The sequence below is a fragment of the Oncorhynchus tshawytscha genome, linkage group LG08 (genome assembly GCF_018296145.1).
Source record: "Oncorhynchus tshawytscha isolate Ot180627B linkage group LG08, Otsh_v2.0, whole genome shotgun sequence".
In the NCBI taxonomy this organism is placed as follows: domain Eukaryota; kingdom Metazoa; phylum Chordata; class Actinopteri; order Salmoniformes; family Salmonidae; genus Oncorhynchus; species Oncorhynchus tshawytscha.
Window position 1 is genome coordinate 8685372 of NC_056436.1, and position 27938 is coordinate 8713309.

A 27938-nucleotide genomic window follows, 5' to 3' on the forward strand; every position below is an offset into this window, starting at 1 on the left:
CAGAGAAACTATACAAACAGCGCCACACTCAGGCAGAAAACTGGATTTTCTATTCTCAGAAAGGCCCATATGTTCAAACAAAACACCATTTATTTCTCTGTGTGTATTTCTAATATATTCCAAACACTGGTGCTAACTAGATGATCCCAATAATGTAGGTAGTAAATTGTAACTGTCAAGAATCATTGTTGTTTCTCTGTTTATTTTTCTCCTATTAAAACTGTCCCAGTGCAAAATGCTAAGCTCTGTCCAATGGGGCGTCGTTTATGGAGAGCTCTGAAGTAAACGGTCCTATCATCACATGGCTCTATTATCTCACCACACCGAACCTGGCGCGTTATTATTCCTTATGTCATTTGTCAACTACCGCTTTAGACTGCCTACTATCTGTGATGATATTATTCATAGTTATGCTGCCATATCGTAGCGAGAGTTGCTGGGAAGAAAAATACTTGTATTTGCAATGACAATGAGAAAATATTCGCCATTTTCACTGCCTGGATGTGTCTTGCTTGTGGTTGATATATGTAGCCCTGCACGAGCTGTGGCGTGCGCGATCCAGAAGGGCTTGTAGGAGCGGCTCATGTTTGATATGCTTGCCAAAATATACTGTTACAACAAAGTGTGTATAAACATGACGAGCATGTCTTTTGTGTAGGCTACAACATGAAACAACATGAAATCGCACTTGAGGCATGGAACGCAGAGGTCGAACATGAAGACTTTATTTAGCTTAGGCTGGAGCACAAAGCAGCCGCTCTGTAGGCAGCAGACACTTAAACAAATATCCTGCACATGCGCACAAATCACCATATCAATAGCATCGGCAAATGAGTTTCCAGAAAATCCGCAACCGGATAATAATTAATGATCTACTTAACATGGACAGATTTTGGGCAGAGTGAACACTCGTTTTGCCTCTCGCTCTCTGGTTTCGAGCAACAAAGCCCAGCAGGGATCATTTGATTAAAGTCGGTTGTCAAAGCTTGTGTCCATTTAGAATCTCCCTGGATGACATAATCATTTAATAGCATGTAACCTTGTTTAATGAATACAGGCAATACAATGAAGGTGTTATAAAGAGTGAAACAAGGAGTCCCCCCCCTTTAGTTTTGATTCACATTACTAATCCAATACTTGTGTAGACAATAGAACATTGCTTCAAACCATCAAAGGAGAAGTTGTGTTTGACTGAATTTCTATTTAACAAAAAAACCCTCATATAAAACCCAACAACCAATATATCACCACGGTTACATGGATAATGAAAGGTAGTAGACAAATCTAAATATGCAGAGAATACACTACTAGGCAAATATAAAATCGAATGGATGTTAGTTGCTGGTATAGACAAAAAGGTTTGAGTTTTGAATAGTTAATAGTCTAGTTATTCTATGTTGTTTTTTTGTTGCACTAACACACCTGTTTCAAATAAACAGGTGATCCTCAGTCTGGACCACCGTCAGTCTAATCAGTTGTGTTTAGTGCAGGGCTGGACCAAAAGACGGAACACCTACAGTAGTGGTCTCCCAAGTGGGCTCCCGAGTGGGCTCTCAAGTGGCGCAGTAGTTTAAGGCACTACAGACACCCTGGTTCGAATCCAGGCTGTATCACAACCGGCTGTGATTTGGGAGTCCAATAGTGCGGCGCTCAATTGACCCAGCGTCCTCCGGGTTTGGCCGGTGTTGGCTGTCATTGTAAATAAGAATTTGTTCTTAACTGACTTGCCTAGTTAAATAAAAGGTTACATTTGAAATGTTTTATTTGTCAAGTAGCTCTCCAGAACTATTAGAGATGGACACCACTGCCCTACTCAAATACAGTAGGACCTTACTAACCCTTACAGTATACCCAGAAACACAAACTACCACATTAACAGATAGAAAATATAATGTACCAGAATGTAACCCATTATGTTTTATAGCCTATAAACCCCATCACTCAACCAGAGTACAGTCACTTGCTAAGCACCCAATCTTTTCACTGTTCTCTTTGAACTGCAAGAGCATCACATCTCAAAGTGCAACAAATCACCCTGAAACTGCTGCAGTGCAAAGGAATGGTTTGTCCAGCAAAGCATCACCTCAGCACGCTTCCCCCCCCCCCCTTCCAAATCTCACAATTCCAACGGCAGTCTTCTGTCCGTCCTATTTGGTCCTCGGTTTACGTATACATAGAGATGTACATCCACTGGAAGAAGAAGAGAAAAAAAAAATCAAGAAACATCATGTAGTGTATATTAAGTGTATATAATAGTATCAAGTTGGGTTTGACCTCTGAGTGGACCTCTTCCAATAAGAAATGTCCCCAAATGAAATGCAATAAAAAAAAATCTCTCGCTGTTCTCCGTTGTCTTGACAACTAGAAAGGTGTGCCATCTCATAACGTACACTCAAAGGTTAAAAACGTACTGTAGAACTGGAGTTGAAAACCCCCTGGTGATGAAGTAGCTTTATTAACTGTTCATTACCTCATTCTCTTGAAGAGATATGACCCCTCCATCATTGAGTTGTCTGAATATTTCTGTTGAGAAGGACACAAATTACATTATACTACAATGTCGATAAACACAGTACCATGGCTTCAAACCCTCATCTAGCATAGGGTTTCCACATTCCTCATTATGTCTGCCATGGCTCTCACAGGGTGATCCTAATTAGTTTTCTAGATCAGGGTTTTCCAAACTCGGTCGTGCCCCCCCCGCCCCGTGCACGTTTTAGATTTTGCCATAGCACCTCTCAGCTTATTTCAATAATCCAAGCTTGATCATGAGTTGATTATTGAAATAAGCTGTGTAGTGCTACGGTACAAACCAAAACGTGCACTGAAGGACGGATGGGGGGGGTAGGGGGGTACTGATATAGCAAACTAACTAAGATCAAACCTGTGAGTGCCATGACAGACATAATGAGGAATGTGTCTTGTGTGCATGCACAAAGATGTATTGTGAACTATTCTTTAGTTGTGGACTTACTGGCCATGCAGTCCATGCGTAGGACGAGGCTGATGAAACTCTCCAGGCTGATGATTCCAGAACAACCACCGTAGCGCAGAGCCATCAGGTTTAACATGTCATCACCCACCCTGATCCCTGTAGAGGAGAGGAGAGGCAGACTGGGTTCACGTCTCACACCTTTAGTTCACTGGGTAAGATGTATTACGCATCAGCTGTCATGTAAATGGACTAATGTGTCGTCTTACCCTAATAGTAGAGGTATCTGCAGTGAGTGAAATTATGATGGATGTTGTGACAGGAATGAGGCAACTTATTGAATTAAAGGTCACAAGTGTGGAAGGTTCAAAGGACAAACTAGCCCCTTTAAAAATACAGATGTTGCCGATCATGCCAGACAATGGGCCAACTTGTGCTGAGCGTTCAACGCCATAGTGCCCTCAAAGCTCATCAATAAGCTAAGGACCCTTGGACTAAACACCTCCCTCTGCAACTGGATCCTGGACTTCCTGAGGGGCCGCCCCTGGTGGTGAGGGTAGGTTACAACACATACGCAACACGCTGACCCTCAACAACCCCTCAGGGGTGTGTGCTCAGTCCCCTCCTGTACTCCCTGATCACTCATGACTGCACGGCCGGGCATGACTCCAACACCATCATTAAGTTTGCCGATGACACAATAGTTGTAGGCCTGATCACCGACAAAGTAGAGACAGCCTATATGGAGGAGGTCAGAGACCTGGCCTTGTGGTGCCAGGACAACAACCTCTCCCTCAACATCGTGAAGAGGGCACAACAAAACCTATTCCCCCTCAGGAGACTGAGACCCATGGACTGGGTCCATGGGTCCTCAGATCCTCAAAAGGTTCTACAGCTGCACAATCGAGACCATCCTGACTGGTTGCATCACTGCCTGGTATGGCAACTGCTCGGCCTCCGCCTGCAAGGCACTATGGAGGGTAGTGCGTACGGCCCAGTACATCACTGGGGCCAAGCTTCCTGTCATACAGGACCTCTATACCAGGCGGTGTCATAGGAGAGCCCTAAAAATTGTCAAAGACGCTAGCTACCCAAGTCATAGACTGTTCTCTCTGCTACTGCAAGGCAAACGGTAACGGAGTGCCAAGTCTAGGTCCAAGAGTCTTCTAAACAGCTTCTACCCACCTAAGCTATAAGATTCCTGAACATCTAATCAAATGGCTACCCAGACTATTTGCATTCCCCCCCCCCTCTTTTACACTGCTGCTACTCTCTGTTGTTATCATCTATACATAGTCACTTTAATAACTCTACCTACATGTACATATTACCTCAACTAACCGGTGCCCCCACACATTGACTCTGTACCGGTACCCCTTTGTTTATAGTCTCACTATTGTTATTTTACTGCTGCTCTTTAATTACTTGTTACTTTTATTTCTTATTCATATATATATATTTTATAAACTGCATTGTTGGTTAGGGGCTCGTAAGTAAGTGTTTCACCTGTTGTATTCGGCGCATGTGACAAATTGATTTGAATTTGTGAATTTAGAGGGGCTATAGCCAGTTACAGTATGTGGCTAGCTGCAAGCCGTCTACCCCGTCTGCACAGGAAAATTCCACTTCCTCAAATAACATCTAAGCTCCCTAACATTATTGTGGGAAGACATTCTCAGTAAAAAGCTTTAAAACCATAATCAGCCTTAAGTGCCTAAAATCTGTTATGTACATTCTGTATGAGAGGACAGGCTTCAAACCTACCACACATGGTTCTGAGAGAGCGAGAGAGAGAGAATTTATGCAGTGTGATGGAGTCAAGACAGGTACTATGTAATCGTATTGGATGATAAATAACTTAGCTATGGGCAGCTATTAATCTACTATAGCGCGAGTCAGCTTGGTTGGTTGCTGTCTCTCCCTCTCTCCCTCCTCCCTGCACCAGTGTCACTCGCTCACACTCATATTATCCCACACAGCACGGCCTCTGCTAGAGCTAACCTCTCTCTACCTCCTCTCCCTGGCGCTTTATCAGCTGTGGTTAATATTCTACTGCTTCCCTCAATCGGATCGGACCGGGTCTGGATCTGACCAGGTCTGTACGGAACTGGTCTAGTTGTCCTTAGGTCCGTTTGGAATGAGTCTCTATGTTTTTAAAAAATGGATGGGGAAAGACCCAGGTCCATTTCAGAACAGGTCCAAACTTCTTGGACCTGTGAAGGCCTCTAGTTGGAGTTAGGCTATAGGACAACTAGACCAGTTCCGTACGGACCTGGTCAGATCCAGACCCGGTCCGATCCGAGTCCATCACATCAGTTTGGATTATTACAAATTTAAGGACGGACTGCTACCCTGATTATCCTAACTCCGACTTGCGCGTAAATCATGCACTGATGTTAAGTTTTCCTGATTTTTACATTAGGCCCTAAAATATATTTTGGTTTGTTTGTTTGTCATGTCAGAAGTTACCTGAAGCCATGATTGCGTTCCTCAGTTCACTCAATGACAACATTCCAGAACGGTCTTCATCTGTACGGAAGAAGATGTCCTGGATGATGTAAGAACATAAAAATAATACTTTCAGGTAAAACGTACTTGGAAAATTTGAATAATTAAATAATAATAATAATAATAATAATAATAATATTTATAACCCGATAGAGGTTTTGCCACAGACCTGCTAATTAATTTACCTTGTACACGGTAACTTTTCTCCATAGACGTAGAAATTCTGCAAGGTTCAGTTTTCCAGTGATTGATGTCTGGAGAAGGAATGGTTATTAAGGAAATCTACAAAGGCAGAATACAACATTTTTAGATACAGTTCTACCAGAGAGTGCCCTTAGATCATGGGACAAGGCTGGACTTGACCATTGCACTTGAATCATTCTCACTGTGAATGGCTAGGCTCACTACGCTTATGAAACCACACTATTACAGAGACTTTAATATTACCGTCCGCAAATTATGGTGAAAAAATGTGTAGGGAGGCAGAGGCACAGAAACTACCATCCATACCTTTGTCAGATAACTGCACAATCGAGACCATCCTGACTGATCACTGCCTGGTATGGCAACTGCTCGGCATCTGACCGTAAGGCGCTACAAAGGGTAGTGCGTAAAGCCCAGTACATCACTGGGGCCAAGCTTCCTGCCATCCAGGACCTATATAATAGGCGGTGTCAGAGGAAAGCCCATAAAATTGTCAGAGACTCCAGTCACCCAAGTCATAGACTGTTTTCTTTGCTTACTGCACAGCAAGCGGTACCGGAGCGCCAAGACTAGGACAAAAGACTCCTTAACAGCTTCTACCCCCAAGCCATAAGACACTGCTGAACAATTGAATCAAATGGCCACCGGACTATTACATTGACCCCCTCCCTCCATTTGTTTTTTACACTGCTGCTACTCGCTGTTTATTATCTATGCATCGTCACGTCACCCCTACCTACATGTACAAATTACCTCGACTAACCTGTACCCCCCACACTGACTCGGTACCGGTACCCCCTGTATATAGCCTTGTTATGTTATTGTGTTACTTTTTATTTATTTTTTAAATGTTTACTTTAGTTTATTTGGGAAATATTTTCTTCTTGAACTGCACTATTGGTTAAAGGCTTGTGAGTAAGAATTTCACAGTAAGGTTCTACACTTGTTGTATTCGGCGCATGTGACAAATAAAGTTTGATTTGATTTGATTTATTTTTATTTGATCTATGGCGGGACGGCGAGCAGGCCTCGGCACTCTAGTTATGAATGTGTCTCCCTCTGCCATATGGATGGATTATATGACACACCGAGAGCAACTGGCATCCAAAAGAGTTGAGCACATTACTCTGAGATGTACTGCATCAGGTAACTTCCATTGTAAAACCACATCCATTACGCGTATTCCTGTTCACAACACTATGTGGAGATTTGGGATCAGAGGATGACAGAAATATTTGGAAACTGAACGAACTGAACTCAAGCATGCAGGGGAAATACAAACACATTTGATCAATCAAATGTATTTATAAAGCCCCTTTTTACATCAGCAGATGTCACAAAGTGCTTATACAGAAACCTAGGCTAAAACCTCAAACAGCAAGCAATGCAGATGTAGAAGCAGTGCGGATAGGAACAACTCCCTAGAAAGGCAGGAACCTAGGAAGAGACCTATAGAGGAACCAGGCTCTGAGAGGTGGCCAGGCCTCTTCTGGCTGTGCCGAGTGGAGGTTATAAGAGTACATGGCCATTAAGGCCAGATGAGTGTCCGAATCATTGGATTCAGAGGAAATCATTCTTATTGGAGAGAGCACCTTTCAAAAGCCAACCTTCCCTCAGCTGTGCATGTTTCTAACATAAACAGCATCAGTAATTGTCCCCACACCACTGAGGACTGCTCACCTCCAACGCTTGGAAGAGCACTTTGGGACCTACTTCCCAATCCGTTTGACTGTGATCCTGGCTCAGTTGACAAGACTGTAAGTGAAATCAAACAGCAGATCGAGCTGTCATGTGACCAAATGCATTCACGGCAGTGGCGGTTGGTGCCATTTAAGATGAGGGAGGATGCTATTTTTCATATGAGCATGGCCTTATTTCTATTACAGCATGTTGGATAACTGTCATTCATATTCCATTCACCCAGCACAATATAACATTGATAGGTTTAGGCTACTACATGATACTCTAATGTTCTCTATACCCATCATGAGGTTGCCACAACCAAGCTCATGAATGCAAGTTTAAAACGTAGGTGCACACAGGTCAAGATATAAATGTGAATAATCAAGGTGATGGACAGTGACACATTCAATACCTCCTTGCACACGCTTGCCTGCATCTAGCTGATCTAGGGTGTAATCGTTAGTGAGTAATAATCATTAGTGAGCAAATTGAAGTTTCTATTGGACAAATTCAGGTATGTTTATCCCCATTTTAATTTAGCTTGCTACCATTTAAGAAAAGTTTTACAACAGAATCGTCGGAATGAATACACCCCGATCAAAATATAAGGTTAACATTGACAGTTCATTAAATACAGCATTTTTGCATTGATTTGGGTCGTGGGAATTTTCAGATATCAAAATGAGGTAGTGGGCCAAACAAATTTGGTAACCCCTGGGTTAAGGGAATATCCAAGGACAGATTTAAAAAACAGTTGACATTTTGACCTGTAGTGGGATAACGCTGTTTGTTTGTGGTCTGTTTTATGTTGTTGTAACTTTATTTGCGGTATTTTCCCTTTCCAATTCAGATTGCTGGGTTTGTAAACTGCTTTTCAGATTACATGAAGATGAAAAATGAAACTAATTCTCTCTCTCTCTCTAGTCTATACCATAGAGACTCATACATTCAGTCACAGATTTTACTGCTACATGGGACTGTTAAAATGTACTCTTGTAAAGTACTGTTCAAGGTATTTCACGACAGAAGGCATCATGGGAGACTGTCACTAAGCTACTGTCACTAAGGATACATCCATTAAGGCCAACATGCTGCGACAGGACTCCAAGCTGAAGCCTTGTGTTTTCTTTGCATTTCCTGTATAAAATGGGAAAAGATGGCACATTAGAAAACCATACTTATTTAAACAATTCTCTGTGTACAAACTCCTGATTTTATTCAGAACTTGTGGTTTGCATCAATATCGATTATTCAATACGATATCGATATGAGCAAAGAATAACGTGATATCTGTTAACCTACATTATGTAAAAGAAAAATACATGACTGTTCCTGCATGCACAAAACCTTCTCACATGCTCTCAATTTATAGCGTACTTCAGTGTCTGCTGATGGGCAGTCAACGGCCTTCCTACTGGTTGGGTAGATTAGACGCCCAGGACATTCACACCTGGCCCAATGGGCAAGCAGTTGTCTGAACTTCATAAAGCCGCGGAAGTTGCAGTGTTATTTATTCAAACCGTTAAAATATTGATTTTGGTTCTAAAAAATGCTACTAATATCGATATAGATTTTCCATATCAGTGCCCAACACTATAAATTACAATAGATTTTCTCTTTACATACCTTGGATGAGATTTTCATTCAGACAGCTCTGAAGCTGTTCAGCATTCACCTCCTCAAACTTTTTAGTAAAAAGAAAATTATACTGTTATTTTTTTTTAAACGATTAGTTAAAAACAATGGGGCCATACTTGCGAAAATTATAAAAAGTTTAAGCTTTAGTTCAAGTTTAAGAATCAGTTTATTAAAATCGTCGAAGTAGTTCAAACGCTATATGTTAGCTGTTCCCATTTCATAATCTGGCACATTTAGCCGTATACTAATCTCGTCAAGTGGGTGTGATTATTTCCTGAAACAAATTCCGCGTTCCAGTTTCTTTTCTCAATATCAAATAATTTCTGTGTAACAATTCAGTACCTTACTGTGATTGTTTTAAATTAAAATGCTGAAAAATAAACAAAAATAGTTTTTTTCGCAAATAGCAATTTCTCAAGCAAATATTTTGCTAGGACTGTCTGAGTGAGGAGGAGAAAACTAAAAACGAGCTATTATTGGCAGAGAGGTTTGGAAGTCTCATTCTTATTGGTCTATTAACTAATTCACCACCTGGTGATGTCACTATAGGCCTTTTTAAACAGCTCTTACAGTAAAATAGCCTTATCTTCATTTTCACAATTTCACAGTATTATTTCAACATCATAGTTTGGAAATATATATAAAACCAAAGATGATCTATTATATTGACAAGATATCTGAATGACCGCTCTAACATTGGAAAGACATGTCCTCAATGTTTGAAGGCAGGCAAGATCAGTTGGGACCATTCTAACCAATAACAGGGCAGATACGTGTGTGAACAACAGGCTCAACTAAGTAGTTTTTTCCGCAATGTTGCGCGAATGCCGCATGCATCCACTTACACTGAGTGTACAAAACATTAGGAACACCTTCCTAATATTGAGTTTCACGACCTTTTTTTCAGTACAACCTTTTAAAAAAATTTGACCTTTAAAAGAAATGTATACACAAATAAATGGCATTTGTTTAAATAGGTAAACCTGCCTAACCAGAGGGATATACTGTATTTAAACTTCCAAATTCAAGGTTTACTTTCGTTCATATTCACTTGGTCTGTCTCAAGTGTCATTGCATCCATGACCAGACTACTTTACTAACGTTATGTTAGACAAAGCTCGTTTTTACATACATGACAAAATCCCACGTTGATGCCTATCCGTTCCACACACATCCATGTGCTTCCACAGCAGTAAAGATGTAGGAGGATTATACAACATGTACGTTTCGATCCGTATATGTTGTAAAAAAATAAATAATTATAATTAAGTAGCAGAGGCTCAAGATCTTGTCAAATTTACCTCTTCCTGCTATCACTAATTGGTGGTGTGACTCACTAAGGTGGTAAGCCAAGAAACCGTGAGATGCCGTGAGTTTGTAACCCATTCGGGGCAAGATTTTTATTCGAGAAAAAAAAACACGCCACTGTTGATCCTTGGGTCATGTAACGCATACGTGACGAAATAGATGGTTATAAAATGTTGTACATGTAAATGTGGCCTACACGTCTATGTAATGTATGTAACCCTATAGTAGTGTCGATTCTTTATTTTAGCAGTGTCAATTTTGAAACGAATATAAACACTGCCACCTGGTGAGGTTAGCAAAGGGCTAAATATGCCAGATTATGTAATGGGAACAGCTAACATGTAGCCTTTGATCAAGTGCAACTACGTCAACAATTTTAATTGGCCAATGCTTGAACTTGAACTAAATCAAAATACTCTGAACTTGCCTCATCAGAATACTTCTGAAACAGAGTTCTTTTGTCATCCACATCTCCTCCGTTGTATTCAAATTTGTCTGTAGATGTGGGCTTAAAAATAAAAATAAATGTGTTTTAGTGAGTTATAAAGGAGGTGGAAGCAAAGCAATACCAGTGTTACATTAAAATACACCTAGATAAATATGAGGGATGAAACCTTTGGCGTTTTCGGGGAAAACAGGATATCCTCCATATCTTGGTCATTGGAGTTTTCACTGAGAGGAAAAAAAATGTACCGTTTTGTTTCTGTTAGGAACACATTAATTATCGTGAGACCTAATGTTAGCTATGATCACAGACTATATAAAAAAATATTTAAAAAATATTGGGAAAAAAACAGACATTACGTTATTATTCATGTCGTTATGGGGTGGGGCTGTGCTTACTGGATGTGGGTCTCTGCCTTGGAGAGGATGGACAGGATGAAGGAGGCGGTTTCATTTGGTTTGAAGGTTGATGGCACGATCAGGTATTCACCAGGTTTCAGCCTGAAGAACTCCATCACTTCCCGAGCATTCAGGTAGTTCTTCGATTGGGCGACAGGCACATTGTTGTTGAAGAAGGAGGCAGGAAACTTCCCACTCTGTCCTTTGAACTGAGATCACAATAAAACCACAAATTACAAAAGGCTGTGCTAAATTATGTCTTTGTAAAATGTTACTTTTGAACCGTAATGCAACAATTTAAAAAAGTTACCTGGTCGTATATATGTTATATAATAGTTGTGCAACAACCCAACCTGGTCTCAGAGCATTTCGTATTATTCAATAAGTAGATCTGAGACACTCCATTTAGTGTGATATGTTACATTTCGTATGGTATGTGTTCATTTGTGGAGGTCCATTACGTATGATATGTTACCAATTACAATTCATGTTATATGTTAAGAATTCGCAAAACGTACAATCTGTAGTGAATTCTAGGTAGGTGGCTAACATCAGCTAACTCTCTAACGTTAGCTAGGCTAGAGGGGTTAGGGATTAGGGTTAAAGTTAGGAGTTAGGTTAAAGGGTTAAGGTTCGGGGAAGGTTTAGCTACATGCTAAGTAGTTGTAAAGTAGTTTGCAGTTCAAAAGTAACATATCATAATAAATGGGTTATCTCAGATTTACATGCAGAATAATACGAAATGCTCTGAGACCAGGTTGCACAACCACAGTACCACAGAAACTACAGACCAAGGAGAATGCACAGGCCTATCTAGAGCAACAGTGTATTTTGTTAGCTCCTGTATAACTGTGTTTGTGAAAATTATGTATAAAAGTGGCTTACTTGGTCAGACACCTGTAGAAAGTAAAACATATACAATTCAATAGCAGGAACAATAGCATATCTGGACTGTTGAATTTACTCTTATGGGATGACATTATACTTGTAGATTCATATTGGATAATTGTGTCTAGATCATATTTTTTAAAGTTTTAATGATAAAAAAAAGCTTTTGTAGATAAACTTGTTTCATAGACATTTCAGTTTCTTTATAGAAATACACATTTTCTGCAGCAAATGTAGTGCTTCTGGGTCGTGTGTGAGAGGTGTGATATGTGGGTCGTATATGAGAAGTGTGATATGGCTTATCATCTGGGTCGTATATGAGAAGTGTTATATGGCTTATCATCTGGGTCGTTGGTGAGAGGTGTGATATGGCTTATCATCTGGGTTGTTGGTGAGAGGTGTGATATGGCTTATCATCTGGGTCGTATATGAGAAGTGTTATATGGCTTATCATCTGGGTCGTTGGTGAGAGGTGTGATATGGCTTATCATCTGGGTCGTTGGTGAGAGGTGTGATATGGCTTGTCATCTGGGTCATGTGTGAGAGGTGTGATATGTGGGTCGTATATGAGAAGTGTTATATGGGTTTATCATCTGGGTTGTGTGTGAGAGGTGTGATATGTGGGTCGTATATGAGAAGTGTTATATGGGTTTATCATCTGGGTCGTGTGTGAGAGGTGTGATATGGCTTATCATCTTGGTCATGTGTGAGAGGTGTGATATGGCTTATCATCTGGGTTGTATATGAGAAGTGTGATATGTGGGTCGTATGTGAGAAGTGTGATATGGCTTATCATCTGGGTCGTGTGTGAGAGGTGTGATATGTGGGTCGTATATGAGAAGTGTGATATGGCTTATCATCTGCGTAATTTGTGGAGGTGTGATATGGTTTATCATCTGGGTCGTGTGTGAGAGGTGTGATATGTGGGTCGAATATGAGAAGTGTGATATGTGGGTCGAATATGAGAAGTGTGATATGGCTTGTCATCTGGGTCATGTGTGCGAGGTGTCATATGTGGGTCGTATATGAGAAGTGTTATACGGGTTTATCATCTGGGTCGTGTGTGAGAGGTGTGATATGGTTTATGAAACGTGTTCACCAAAGAAGGGCACTGGACCTCAAAGATGGAGAAGCCGATGTGGAGACTTTTGACCAGGCGTCTGTTTCTCTTGTCAGGCTTCTGCATCAGAGACACCAACATGTTGTTGTCGCCCTGTGTCTCAGAGCAGTCCCTGTCTAATCCCTTGATCTTCACCCGATACTGGGGATTTATCCAGAAGCTGTCTGGGAGACAACACAAAAAATATGGATATTTTGACTATAGATTCAGGAAATGGTGTAGTCATCATGAACTGCATATAATTCCATGTCAATTCCGTGTCATGTAAGATTTACTTGGGAAATTCATGCAACCACCAGCAGTGGTTCCTGCAACCCATCTGCCATCATGGAATGAAGGGATCCAATGACAAGTGGAGTTGCCATCAAGAAAATCAGGGCACAGACAGCAGATGTCCACGTCTACGAAGTGCTCACAGAAATGTTTCATTGTCATCCTGAGAAGACAAGCAAAGTTGTGACCGATAAGGTGTTGAAATATCATCACTTGAAATGCTGCATGTGTCAGTTGCACTTATTTACATGGTCTGCAAAACAAATTCCTGCATTATAATATGGTTTACCAGAATTCCCCATCCTCTTCCACTGACAGACACATCTTCCGATCGTCAGGACTCACTGTTTGCCACATGGAAGACCTGACAGGAAAGCCAATGTTATACATCAATAGATATATAATGGGGCGGCAGGGTTGCCTAGTGGTTACAGCGTTGGACTAGTAACCAAAAAGTTGCGAGTTCAAATCCCCAAGCTGACAAGGTACAAATCTGTCGTTCTGCCCCTGAACAAAGGCCTGTTCCTAGACCAGTTAACACACTGTTCCTAGGCCGTTATTGAAAATAAGTATTTGTTCATAACTGACTTGCCTAGTTAAATAAAGGTCAAAAATAGATGAACTGGGGGAAAGTCTTAAGTAGTTTTCAAATATTATGCTGTTAGTCACAGACAGCTACATCGTAAGCAAGCTCAAGAGTAAAAGCAAAACCATAAACCTTGCTTGTATACAAATATTATGACCTTACATGAAGGAACATACTATTACAGTACCATTACATACAGTACCTACACAAAGTTAAGCTGAGTGAAAATGTAATGCTTAGACTGGATTATCAGTCTTATGACAGAACAACTTGTTTTTCAGGAACAGGGGGGGGTAAATTAGCTTTAGGGAAACTAGCAATGTGTCATTTCAAGTCAAAAACACAAAACAAGAGACAACAATGTAAAATCTGCTTGTGAGTGACTTCTGAATACAATGTAAAAGGTAAGGGAGATTAGCTGACATTTCATAAAGACCTTTTGAAGACAATGTAAAAGGTAAGGGAGATTAGCTGACATTTCATAAAGACCTTTTGAAGACAATGTAAAAGGTAAGGGAGATTAGCTGACATTTCATAAAGACCTTTTGAAGACAATGTAAAAGGTAAGGGAGATTAGCTGACATTTCATAAAGACCTTTTGAAGACAATGTAAAAGGTAAGGGAGATTAGCTGACATTTCACAAAGACCTTTTGAAGACAATGTAAAAGGTAAGGGAGATTAGCTGACATTTCATAAAGACCTTTTGAAGACAATGGGTGTGATGACAGGTCACAGTCAGACTATACTGTAAATACATACTTATCGCTCCAGTCTCCTTTCCACTCTCCCTGGCCCCAGGGGTTGAAGAGGCGGATCAGATTAACTAACATGCCTTGGCTCATGATCTGTGGAAGAAACCAGAATGAACACAAGGAAAACGGTTCATTTTGGGATGTGCAAAAAAAAAATCATACCACACAAATGCTCCAATTTCCCTCCAGGAAGAACTAGATATCAGCGCCAAAGCATTTCTCTCAGCTTGTTAGTTCCATACAGTACCTGTTTAACCCCAGTGATGGTGTAAGCATGACCCCTCACTAATCCGTTGGGTGCCACCGTGTTTGCTGATGTTTCCTACAGAACAATAGACACAGGTTATTATAGGTATTATAAAGTGAAGTAACTGGACCGTAACAGAACAGAGGTTTCAGTCACAAAATAGAACCCAATATGAACACAGCCTTCGTCTCTTTTGTGTTTACAAGTTAAACTACGCCACGTCTCATATTACTCTACAGATATGTTATTGACATCAATGGATGAGTTGCGGTATCTTAATAACACACTTGTTTAAAAAAAAAAAAGTAAGGGTAGCCTAGTGGTTAGAGCGTTGGACTAGAAACCGAAAGGTTCAAATCCCCGTGCTGACTAGGTACAAATCTATCATTCTGCCCCTGAACAGGCAGTTAACCCACTGTTCCTAGGCTGTCATTGAAAATAAGAATTTGTTCTTAACTGACTTGCCTAGTAAAATAAAAAAATAACAAGGCAAGCCAGTTTAAGAACACATTTTTATTTTCAATGACAGCCTACTGGGTAACAGTGGATTAACTGCCTTGTTCAGAACAAGAGATGTTTACCTTATCAGGTCAAGGATTTGATCCAGCAGCCTTTCAGTTACTGGCCCAACACTCTAACCCCTAGGCTACCTGCCCTATGAAGTATTTTGTTCAAAGTTTCATTAAAGCTACCCCTTGAGGTGTGCCACACCCCATCAGCGATTTTGACTGGGCAGCTCTGAACAGGAGGTCCCACAGATTTGGTGGAGCGTCAGTGAGCTTGAATGTGATGTGAACCCCTCCAGTGAAGTCCATCATAGCCTCTGAAAGGGTCCCTGAATTCATGTCTGCGTAGGAGCCACACACCCTGCCAGAAGAAACAGGTAAATAAGACCAACAATTAAGGTGATGTTTGTTCATTTTATATAAATAACTGATGTGGCTCACATACTTGGCATAGGCTTTCTCCAGCAAGGCGGGCCAAAACTCATTGGGAGTTTTTGAATGAACGAAAATGAGCCTGCCGTCAACTGTTGGTAGCTTGTCATCGATCACAACGTCCATCCACTTCCCAAACCTCCAGAACTGAAAGATAGGAGCAGAGGAAAATGATTCCTACAGAGACTATTCTCTACGGGGCTTGAGAAAGGTGCCGCCTAAGCAGTCATCATTCATTACAATTCAAGAGTTCTCAAAACATCTCAGAAGCTTTTCATTACAATGTATTCTGTGTCAATACATTACATCCTCAAAGGATGATGGTTATTTTAATAAGTTAGTTAGCCCAAGGTAATTTACCCTGAAGTGGAATATTCCGCAGTAATCCTCTTTAAAGCTTTGGTTTAGGGGTACTACTTGTTCCAGGATGTGCTTCTGGAACGTCAAAGCCCCAATGGAAGCAAGAAACCAACAATCTCCTAAAAAATGACAAGTTTATGAAGATCATGACATTTGTAATGCAAAGGGCATGGTGTGGTAGGGGCATGGTGTGGTGGGGACATGGTGTGGTAGGGACATGGTGTGGTGGGGACATGGTGTGGTAGGGACATGGTGAGGTGGGGCATGGTGTGGTGGGGACATGGTGAGGTGGGGACATGGTGTGGTGGGGACATGGTGTGGTGGGGACATGGTGTGGTGGGGACATGGTGTGGTGGGGACATGGTGTGGTGGGGCATGGTGTGGTAGGGACATGGTGAGGTGGGGACATGGTGTGGTAGGGACATGGTGAGGTGGGGCATGGTGTGGTAGGGACATGGTGTGGTGGGGCATGGTGTGGTGGGGACATGGTGTGGTAGGGACATGGTGTGGTGGGGGCATGGTGTGGTGGGGACATGGTGTGGTGGGGACATGGTGTGGTGGGGACATGGTGTGGTAGGGACATGGTGTGGTGGGGACATGGTGTGGTGGGGACATGGTGTGGTAGGGACATGGTGAGGTGGGGCATGGTGTGGTGGGGACATGGTGTGGTGGGGACATGGTGTGGTAGGGACATGGTGTGGTAGGGACATGGTGAGGTGGGGACATGGTGTGGTAGGGACATGGTGAGGTGGGGCATGGTGTGGTGGGGACATGGTGTGGTGGGGACATGGTGTGGTGGGGGCATGGTGTGGTGGGGACATGGTGTGGTGGAGGCATGGTGTGGTGGGGACATGGTGTGGTGGGGACATGGTGTGGTGGGGACATGGTGAGGTGGGGCATGGTGTGGTGGGGACATGGTGTGGTGGGGACATGGTGTGGTGGGGGCATGGTGTGGTGGGGCATGGTGTGGTGGGGGCATGGTGTGGTGGGGCATGGTGTGGTGGGGGCATGGTGTGGTGGGGCATGGTGTGGTAGGGACATGGTGTGGTGGGGACATGGTGTGGTGGGGACATGGTGTGGTGGGGGCATGGTGTGGTGGGGACATGGTGTGGTGGGGACATGGTGTGGTGGGGACATGGTGTGGTGGGGCATGGTGTGGTGGGGGCATGGTGAGGTGGGGACATGGTGTGGTGGGGACATGGTGTGGTAGGGACATGGTGTGGTGGGGGCATGGTGTGGTGGGGACATGGTGTGGTAGGGACATGGTGAGGTGGGGCATGGTGTGGTGGGGACATGGTGTGGTGGGGACATGGTGTGGTAGGGACATGGTGTGGTGGGGACATGGTGTGGTAGGGGCATGGTGTGGTGGGGACATGGTGTGGTGGGGACATGGTGTGGTGGGGACATGGTGTGGTGGGGACATGGTGTGGTGGGGACATGGTGTGGTGGGGACATGGTGTGGTGGGGACATGGTGTGGTGGGGACATGGTGTGGTGGGGACATGGTGTGGTATGTGTTGACACTTGCTTACTAAGAAATCCACTTTTAATTTATTATATTTAACCTTTATTTAACAAGGTAAGTCAGTTAAGATATACAGTGGGGCAAAAAAGTATTGAGTCAGCCACCAATTGTGCAAGTTCTCCCACTTAAAAAGATGAGAGAGGCCTGTAATTTTCATCATAGGTACACTTCAACTATGACAGACGAAACGAGAAAAAAAATCCAGAAAATCACATTGTAGGATTTTTAATGAATTTACTTGCAAATTATAGAGGAAAATAAGTATTTGGTCAATAACAAAAGTTTATCTCAATACTTTGTTATGTACCCTTTGTTGGCAATGACAGAGGTCAAAGGTTTTCTGTAAGTCTTCACAAGGTTTTCACACACTGTTGCTGGTATTTTGGCCCATTCCTCCATGCAGATCTCCTCTAGAGCAGTGATGATTTGGGGCTGTTGCTGGGCAACACGGACTTTCAACTCCCTCCAAATATTTTCTATGGGGTTGAGATCTGGAGACTGGCTAGGCCACTCCAGGACCTTGAAATGCTTCTTACGAAGCCACTCCTTTGTTGCCCGGGCGGTGTGTTTGGGATCATTGTCATGCTGAAAGACCCAGCCACGTTTCATCTTCAATGCCCTTGCTGATGGAAGGAGGTTTTCACTCAAAATCTCACGATACATGGCCCCATTCATTCTTTCCTTTACACGGATCAGTCGTCCTCGTCCCTTTGCAGAAAACAGCCTCAAAGCATGATGTTTCCACCCCCATGCTTCACAGTAGTTATGGTGTTCTTTGGATGCAACTCAGCATTCTTTGTCCTCCAAACACGACGAGTTGAGTTTTTACCAAAAAGTTATATTTTGGTTTCATCTGACCATATGACATTCTCCCAATCTTCATCTGGATCATCCAATTGCTCTCTAGCAAACTTCAGACGGGCCTGGACATGTACTGGCTTAAGCAGGGGGACGCGTCTGGCACTGCAGGATTTGAGTCCCTGGCGGTGTAGTGTGTTACTGATGGTAGGCTTTGTTACTTTGGTCCCAGCTCTCTGCAGGTCATTCACTAGGTCCCCCCGTGTGGTTCTGGGATTTTTGCTCACCGTTCTTGTGATCATTTTGACCCCACGGGTGAGATCTTGCGTGGAGCCCCAGATCGAGGGAGATTATCAGTGGTCTTGTATGTCTTCCATTTCCTAATAATTGCTCCCACAGTTGATTTTTTCACACTTCCCAGCCTTCAGTCTTCCCAGCCTGGTGCAGGTCTACAATTTTGTTTCTGGTGTCCTTTGACAACACTTTGGTCTTGGCCATCGTGAAGTTTGGAGTGTGACTGTTTGAGGTTGTGGACAGGTGTCTTTTATACTGATAACAAGTTCAAACAGGTGGCATTAATACAGGTAACGAGTGGAGGACAGAGGAGCCTCTTAAAGAAGAAGTTACAGGTCTGTGAGAGCCAGAAATCTTGCTTGTTCGTAGGTGACCAAATACTTATTTTCCACCATAATTTGCAAATAAATTCATTAAAAATCCTACAATGTGATTTTCTGGATTTTTTTTCTCATTTTGTCTGTCATAGTTGAAGTGTACCTATGATGAAAATTACAGGCCTCTCTCATCTTTTTAAGTGGGAGAACTTGCACAATTGGTGGCTGACTCAATACTTTTTTGACCCACAGTATATATATAAAATATAGGACAAAACACACATAACAACAAGAGAGACAACACAATACTACATAAAGAGAGACCTAAGACAACAACATAGCATGGCAGCAACACATGTCAACACAGCATGGTAGAAGCACAACATGACAACAACATTGTAGCAACACAACATGGCAGCAGCACAACATGGTAGCAGCCAGTGGTGGAAAAAGTACCCAATTGTCATACTTGAGTAAATGTAATTGCAAAAATATTAATAAGAATTAAAGTGCTTATATTAAGCAAAACAGATTTTTAATTTTATTTATGAATAGCCAGGGGCACAATACAGCGCACAGACATAATTTCCAAATGAAGCATTTGTGTTTAGTGGGTCCTGCAGATCAGAGGCAGTAGGGGTGACCAGGGATGTTCTCTTGATATTGGACCATTTTCCTGCCATGCTAAGCATTCAACACGTTGTAATGATTGTCGTTGGGAGAAGGACAAGAGGACCAAAGTGCAGAGTGGTGCGTATTCGTAATACTTTTAATAAAGATGAATACTCGAACAAAAAAACGACAAATGAACAGTTCTGCAAGGTGCAACAAAAACACTAAACAGAAAATAACTACCCACAACCCTTAGTGGGAAAACAGGCTGCCTAAGTATGGTTCTCAATCAGAGACAATGATTGCCAGCTGCCTCTGATTGGGAACCATACCAGGCCAAACACATAGAAATAGAAAACATAGAACAAGAACATAGAATGCCCACCCCAACTCACGCCTTGACTAAACTAAAATAGAGACATAAAAAAGGAACTAAGGTCAGGACGTGACACATGTAACGAGAACTTTTGGGTGTCAGGGAAAATGTATGGAGTAAAAAGTACATTATTTTCTTTAGGAATGTAGTGAAGTAAAAGTAAAAGTTGTTAATAAAAAACATAAATAGTAAAGTAAAGTACCGATTAAGTAATAGTTTAATGTGTTTTTATTTAAGTACTTCACTCCACTGGTAGCAGCAAAAAAACATGGTACAGACAGTATTGGGCACAGACAAAAGCACAAAGGGCACGAAGGTAGAGACAAAAATACATCACACAAAGCAGCCACAACTGTCAGTAAGAGTGTCCATGATTGAGTCTTTGAATGAAGAGATGGAGATACAACTGTCTAGTTTGAGTGTTTGTTCCACTTACCAACCATTCCTTGCCCAAAGTCAAACCTTGAAAGTCCATCAAGGATAAAATCTGGATTCTGTACCATTTTCTGTAAGAGTGAATGCACACATTACACCTATTAATAATGTTTATAATTTATATTCATAATTACATATTAAAATCAGTTAACACTCTGTGCTGTAATGTGTGCAGATCGGGATGATGTCATACCGCTGGTCTCAACCACACCACTCTGCCCATGTCATCAGGGGAAAGTAGCCCATCACCAATGGAGTTATGGTCTGGGGGGAATATCTCATCGATGTACCTCACTCCCCTGGCCAAACAGTATTGCGTCAGCTGCTGAAAGTCTTGGTTGCTGTGTTTCTCTGGGTTGGCAAGACTCCCAACACCCTCTTTCTTGTGGCGCTCCTGCATTATACTCATACACACACCGGGAGGAGGCATTGTTGTCCTGTATGCAGGATCTGTTAGCAGGGTGAAATGATGAAATACTCTGAGTTACTAGGTGGAGCCAAAATATAAATCACATTATTAAGTGTTGATGACAAGTAACAATAACAGATATACAAAACTACTTAATACAGTAGTATATTGTACATTCATTTTTAAAGATATTATTTTATATTTTAAAGGATCTTATTCATAATACATAGCCTACATTCAATCTATCACATGAAAAGTCCCCCCCAAAATGCAAGAAAGAATAGTCTGCAGAGGGTACTCCCAAACTGGGGTACGTCGGGGGTACGTCACATATAAATGTGATTCACAACATCAACAAAAAAAATCTTCACATTTTCAAACTGTACATTTGTATTTTCCAACGAGGCTATACATTTGGGTGAGGTGTCTTTCCAAGCCAGAGTCGCCTCGTTTCACTGCCAAAAATCAAATTAAACCATCTAGTGTTCAAGCTAAATAAAAACACAATGTCAAATACAGGTAGCCTAGTCAAATAATTAACTTCCAATCATATTAACCGTTACTTTCTCACAGGAAACCTTCACTCTTGCACAGACATTTAGAAACAAAACATGACAATTTGAAAAATAAGCCGCAGGAGTTTTTTGAGTGAGAATAAAGATGACTTTTGAGTGGTAAGACAAGTATAAAAGCAACAGATACCAATAATAAGAATAAGAAGGGGCTAGAAGTGTCTTATATGGTGCGCTACCGAGTGGCTAGGACAGGCAAGCCCCATACTATTGTGGAGGAATTTGTTCTTCCTGCTGCCGCGGATATGGCCGGGACAATGCTGGAGGAAAAGGCCAAAAAACGATACAGACAATGTCTTCATCAAACAACACTGTTTCACAGCGCATCAGTGACATGGCAGGAGATGTTTTGAAACAATTACTCATTTGCATCAAGCCAGTGAATTCTATGCGTTAAAGTTGGATGAGTCAACAGACGTGGTGGGTCTGGCACAGCTCCTGGTATATGTCTGTTACAGCTGGATGAGTCAACAGACGTGGCACAGCTCCTGGTATATGTCCGTTACGTTTATGGGGGGTCAATTAAGGAAGACATCCTCTTCTGCAAACCACTGGAAACCAGGACAACAGGAGAGGATATTTTTAAGTACTGGACAGCTTTGTGACATCAGATGGACTTTGGTGGTCAAGATGTGTTGGTATCTGTACTGATGGTGTAAAAGCCATGACAGGGAGACATAGTGGAGTGGTAACGCGTGTTCAAGCAGTTGCTCCCGACGCCACTTGGGTACACTGCAGCATCCACCGAGAGGCTCTTGGGTACACTGCAGCATCCACCGAGAGGCTCTTGGGTACACTGCAGCATCCACCGAGAGGCTCTTGGGTACACTGCAGCATCCACCGAGAGGCTCTTGGGTACACTGCAGCATCCACCGAGAGGCTCTTGGGTACACTGCAGCATCCACCGAGAGGCTCTTGGGTACACTGCAGCATCCACCGAGAGGCTCTTGGGTACACTGCAGCATCCACCGAGAGGCTCTTGGGTACACTGCAGCATCCACCGAGAGGCTCATGCTGCCAAGGGAATGCCTGACAGCTTAAAATATGTTTTGGACACTACAATGAAAATGGTTAACTTTGTTAAAGCAAGGCCGCTGAACTCTCATGTATTTTCTGCACTATGTAATGATATGGGCAGCGACATGTAATGCTTTCACAACATACAGAAGTGCACTGGTTTTTAAGGGGCAAAGTATTGACATGGATTTTTAAATTGAGAGAAGAGCTTAAAGTTTTCTATACTATACCGCTTGCATGATGATGACTTTCTCACACGACTGGCCTATCTGGGTGATGTTTTTCACTTGTCTGACCGCTTGCATGATGATGAGTTTCTCACACGACTGGCCTATCTGGGTGATGTTTTTCACTTGTCTGACCTCTTGCATGATGATGACTTTCTCACACGACTGGCCTATCTGGGTGATGTTTTTCACTTGTCTGACCTCTTGCATGATGATGAGTTCCTCACACGACTGGCCTATCTGGGTGATGTTTTTCACTTGTCTGACCGCTTGCATGATGATGAGTTTCTAACACAACTGGCCTATCTGGGTGATGTTTTTCACTTGTCTGACCTCTTGCATGATGATGAGTTCCTCACACGACTGGCCTATCTGGGTGATGTTTTTCACTTGTCTGACCTCTTGCATGATGATGAGTTCCTCACACGACTGGCCTATCTGGGTGATGTTTTTCACTTGTCTGACCGCTTGCATGATGATGAGTTTCTAACACAACTGGCCTATCTGGGTGATGTTTTTCACTTGTCTGACCTCTTGCATGATGATGAGTTCCTCACACGACTGGCCTATCTGGGTGATGTTTTTCACTTGTCTGACCGCTTGCATGATGACGAGTTTCTCACACGACTGGCCTATCTGGGTGATGTTTTTCACTTGTCTGACCGCTTGCATGATGATGAGTTCCTCACACAACTGGCCTATCTGGGTGATGTTTTTCACTTGTCTGACCTCTTGCATGATGATGAGTTCCTCACACGACTGGCCTATCTGGGTGATGTTTTTCACTTGTCTGACCGCTTGCATGATGATGAGTTTCTAACACAACTGGCCTATCTGGGTGATGTTTTTCACTTGTCTGACCTCTTGCATGATGATGAGTTCCTCACACGACTGGCCTATCTGGGTGATGTTTTTCACTTGTCTGACCGCTTGCATGATGATGAGTTCCTCACACAACTGGCCTATCTGGGTGATGTTTTTCACTTGTCTGACCTCTTGCATGATGATGAGTTCCTCACACGACTGGCCTATCTGGGTGATGTTTTTCACTTGTCTGACCGCTTGCATGATGACGAGTTTCTAACACAACTGGCCTGTCTAGGTGATGTTTTTCACTTGTCTGACCTCTTGCATGATGACGAGTTTCTCACACGACTGGCCTATCTGGGTGATGTTTTTCACTTGTCTGACCGCTTGCATGATGACGAGTTTCTCACACAACTGGCCTGTCTAGGTGATGTTTTTCACTTGTCTGACTGCTTGCATGATGATGAGTTTCTCACACGACTTGGTGATGTTTTTTATTTCCTGAATGATCTGAATCTAGGATTACAGGGACTCTCCAACTATATTCAATGTGCAGGACAAAATTGAGGCTGTGTCACGACTTCTACCGAAGGTAACTCCTCTCCCTGTTCAAGAACGGCGCTCAGGTCTTTCCATCATTGTATGGTCTTTTAGCCGGTCAACTGAGCCGGTCTACTAGCCGGTCTACTAGCCGGTCTATAGAGAAGTCTACTAGATGGGTCTACTAGCCGCTACCTTTCCCTTTTTCTTTTTCTGGTTGTTTTGTCTGTGTTCCTTTTCACACCTGGTTTCAGTTGCTTTGATTTCTGTGGGTATATAGGGCACCTGTTACCTGCAAGTGGTTCGTAATTTCGTGCAAATCATTGCAGGATTAGACTTGTGTGCATTGCGCTCGATCGTATTTGATGTTTGTTGTTTTTTCGCTATTACGCACGTGTATGTAAAGTGTCGGAACTGTGTTTGTTCCTCCGTGCGTTTGCACGAGTTTCTGATTATTCGAGAGCGTAGTTTTGGGGTTTTGGTCTGTGCCGTTTTTGTATTGCTGGACTATATTATTAAACACGCTTCTCAGACATCCCTGCTCTCTCCTGCGCCTGACTCCTACACCTCTCACCAAGACGCATGTTATCACACTATGATAAAGAAGTTGGAGCTCTTTTCTGTCTGCATTAACAAGAACAACACACAGGTCTTTCCATCATTGTATGATTTTTAGTGTGCAAATGAACTCAAGCTTACGGCCAATGTCAAATGTGATATAGAGAAGTACCTGAGATGGGTGCGCAATTACATAGGTACTTTCCACAAACAACTGGATTCGTTATCCCTTTCATGCCCTGCCTCCAATCCACTTACCGATATCTGAACAAGAGAGCATCATCAAAATTGCAACAAGTGGTTCTGTGAAAATTTAATAAGAAGCCACTGCCACTGCGGTGAGCTGAGATAAGGCGGGGCATTACCTAGCAGAGACTTGTAGATAACCTGTAGCCAGTGGGTTTGGCGACGAGTATGAAGCGAGGGCCAACCAACGAGAGCGTACAGGTCGCAATGGTGGGTAGTGTATGGGGATTTGGTGACAAAACGGATGGCACTGTGATAGACTGCATCCAGTTTGTTGAGTAGAGTGTTGGAGGCTATTTTATAGATGACATCGCCGAAGTTGAGTATTGGTAGGATAGTCAGTTTTACTAGGGTATGTTTGGCAGCATGAGTGAAGGAGGCTTTGTTTGCGAAATAGAAAGCCGATTCTAGATTTGATTTTGGATTGGAGATGTTTGATATGAGTCTGAACTCTGAACACACTGAACTCTGTCTGCCAAGTAGTTGGTGAACCAGGCGTGGGCAGTCATTTAAGAAACCAAGGCTATTGAGTCTGCCGATAAGAATGCGGTGATTGACAGAGTCAAAAGCCTTGGCCAGGTCGATGAAGATGGCTGCACAGTACTGTCTTTTATCGAGGGCAGTTATCATGTTGTTTTGTACCTTGAGCATAGCTGAGGTGCACCCATGACCAGCTTGGAAACCGGATTGCACAGCAGAGAAGGTACTTGGCTTTTGAAGACTTTAGAAAGGCAGGGCAGGATGGATATAGGTCTATAACAGTTTGGGTCTAGAGTGTCTCCCCCTTTGAAGAGGGGGATGACCGCGGCAGCTTTCCAATCTTTAGGGATCTCGGACAATACAAAAGAGAGGTTGAACAGACTGGTAATAGGGGTTGCAACAATGGTGGTGGATAATTTTAGAAAGAGAGGGTCCAGATTGTCTAGCCCAGCTCATTTGTACGGGTCCAGGTTTTGCAGCTCTTTCAGAACATATGCTATCTGGATTTGTGTGAAGGAGAAGCTGGGGAGGCTTGGGCGAGTAGCTGCTGGGGGTGCGGAGATGTTGGCCGGGGTTGGGATAGCTAAGAGGAAAGTACAAGTACAAGTAGGCTACTATTGAAACTAGGAGGTCGACCGATTAATTAGGGACGATTTCAAGTTTTGATAACAACCAGTAATCAGCATTTTTGGACGCCGATAACGGCCGATTAATTTACATTCCACAAGGAAACTGCATGGCAGGTTGACCACCTTTTGCGAGTGCAGCAAGGAGCCAAGGTAAGTTGCTAGCTAGCATTAAACTTATCTTGTAAAAAACAATCAATCACATTATCACTAGTTAACCACTCATGGTTGATGATATTACTAGGTTATATGCAACGCAGCTTGTCCTGCGTTGCATATAATCAATGTGGTGCCTGTTAATTTTTCATCGGATCACAGCCTACTTCGCCAAATGGAGGATGATTTAACAAAAGCCCATTTGTGAAAGAAGCACAATCGTTGCACAAATGTACCTAACCATAAACACCAACGCCTTTCTTAAAATCAATACACAGAAATATATTTAGCTAAAATAAATTCTTGTTAGCAGGCATATTAACTAGGGAAATTGTGACACTTCTCTTGTGTTCATTGCAAGCAGAGTAAGGGTATATGCAACAGTTTGGGCCGCCTGGCTCGTTGCGAACTAATTTGCCAGAATTTTACATCATTATTACATAACATTGAAGGTTGTGCAGTGTAACAGCAATATTTAGACTTAGGGTTGCTTAAACCACATCAGGAGCCCACTTTTGAGGTTTAGAGAATATCTAAGACATTCCCATTTGTAAATAACCTAGCATATGAAATGGAGTTAGTTAGTATAGGCAATGCACACTGAAACATTAGTGGGTATATGGCATATACCTGAGCATACCGACCCTCCACCACACCACTGGATGGAGGCTGAATTAACAACGACGTTCTCAATGTACAGTTTCTTCAGAAAGTAGAAAGTAGTTATAAAAAAAGTAGTTATAACTCTTGACTTTTCCACATTTTGTTGTGTTACAGCCTGAAATAAAAATGTATAAAATATCTATATATATATACTGTATATATATTTTTTCTAATTTCCTGTCTACACACAATACCCCATAAGTTAAACATGTTTTTTGAAATTTTAGCAAATGTATTGAATGCAAAATACAGAAATATGTCATTTATAAACAATACAAACAATGTGCTCATGAGGAGGGTACAATGTCTCATCTCATCAATTTCTCATATTTCTCAAATGTAAGTCTCAATCCAAGCTCATTTGTCTCATGAAGTCCCAATAATATATATTTTTTTTCAAGTAATCAGCCTTAGGAGAAAAAGTTCAGATATATGTGATGACTAAATAATACAAAATTGAGATCACCAATATTTCATCAGAGATGAAGAAAAGACTACTCAGAGCAAAATATTTTGTTGTAATGTTTGAGTCACATAGAGATCACATGAACACATAAGCCATGGTGAAATGTAACATCGACGTGTCTGTTTCAGGCACGTGTAGCCTACACAAACCATTAATAACACGGGCTGTAAATCAGAGTCAGGTAAAGTGCCTCACCTCAGAATACCGCAGGAATGGTTGTTATATTCAGTGTTCAATCTCTCAGAAACTAATTCAGGTCATCGTCATCTTTATATACCTGAAGGTTCCAGAGATTTCTAATGTACTGTAGACTACTGAATGTGGGCGTGGCACAAACCACGCCCACATTAGGTAGGTCTCCAATACATACATTGCTTTCCTAGATTCTCATATTACCACAGCTTTCCATTGGATAGGGTAGTGGCAAATCTAGTTTAGTCAGTCATATAGCCATCCTTTTTAATTTTTGCTTTAGATCAAAAGAGAAACTTCTGAAAATACAGAAAGAGAGAATAGGTTCACGAGACTTGAAAA

At 42.2% G+C, this 27938-nt stretch overlaps 1 protein-coding gene across 3 annotated transcripts; it reads right to left on the reverse strand.

The window, feature by feature from the left end:
• Positions 1–709: 709 nt before the first annotated feature.
• LOC112255810 (calpain-1 catalytic subunit-like) lies at positions 710–27729 on the reverse strand. Of its 3 annotated transcripts, XM_042325181.1 has the most exons (22): positions 27600–27729; positions 20831–21087; positions 20639–20708; positions 16282–16400; positions 15935–16068; positions 15676–15850; positions 14984–15058; positions 14744–14829; positions 13687–13761; positions 13400–13560; positions 13122–13288; positions 12002–12013; positions 11117–11325; positions 10888–10945; positions 10701–10781; positions 8954–9011; positions 8400–8464; positions 5626–5694; positions 5402–5480; positions 2975–3091; positions 2471–2523; positions 710–2190 (listed from the first exon to the last, which is right to left on the reverse strand). In XM_042325181.1, exons 2-22 carry the CDS (start codon positions 21065–21067, stop codon positions 2164–2166), a joined length of 2127 nt encoding a protein of 708 aa, XP_042181115.1. In that variant the 5' UTR covers positions 21068–21087; positions 27600–27729; the 3' UTR covers positions 710–2163. The 3 variants fall into 3 exon arrangements, 1 of the variants encoding a protein (XP_042181115.1); XR_006083861.1 differs by lacking the exons at positions 710–2190; positions 2471–2523; positions 2975–3091; positions 5402–5480 and adding an exon at positions 8705–8806 and having other exon boundaries at positions 5625–5694; XR_006083860.1 differs by lacking the exons at positions 710–2190; positions 2471–2523; positions 2975–3091; positions 5402–5480 and having other exon boundaries at positions 5625–5694; positions 8400–8806.
• Between the last annotated feature and the right edge of the window lie 209 nt (positions 27730–27938).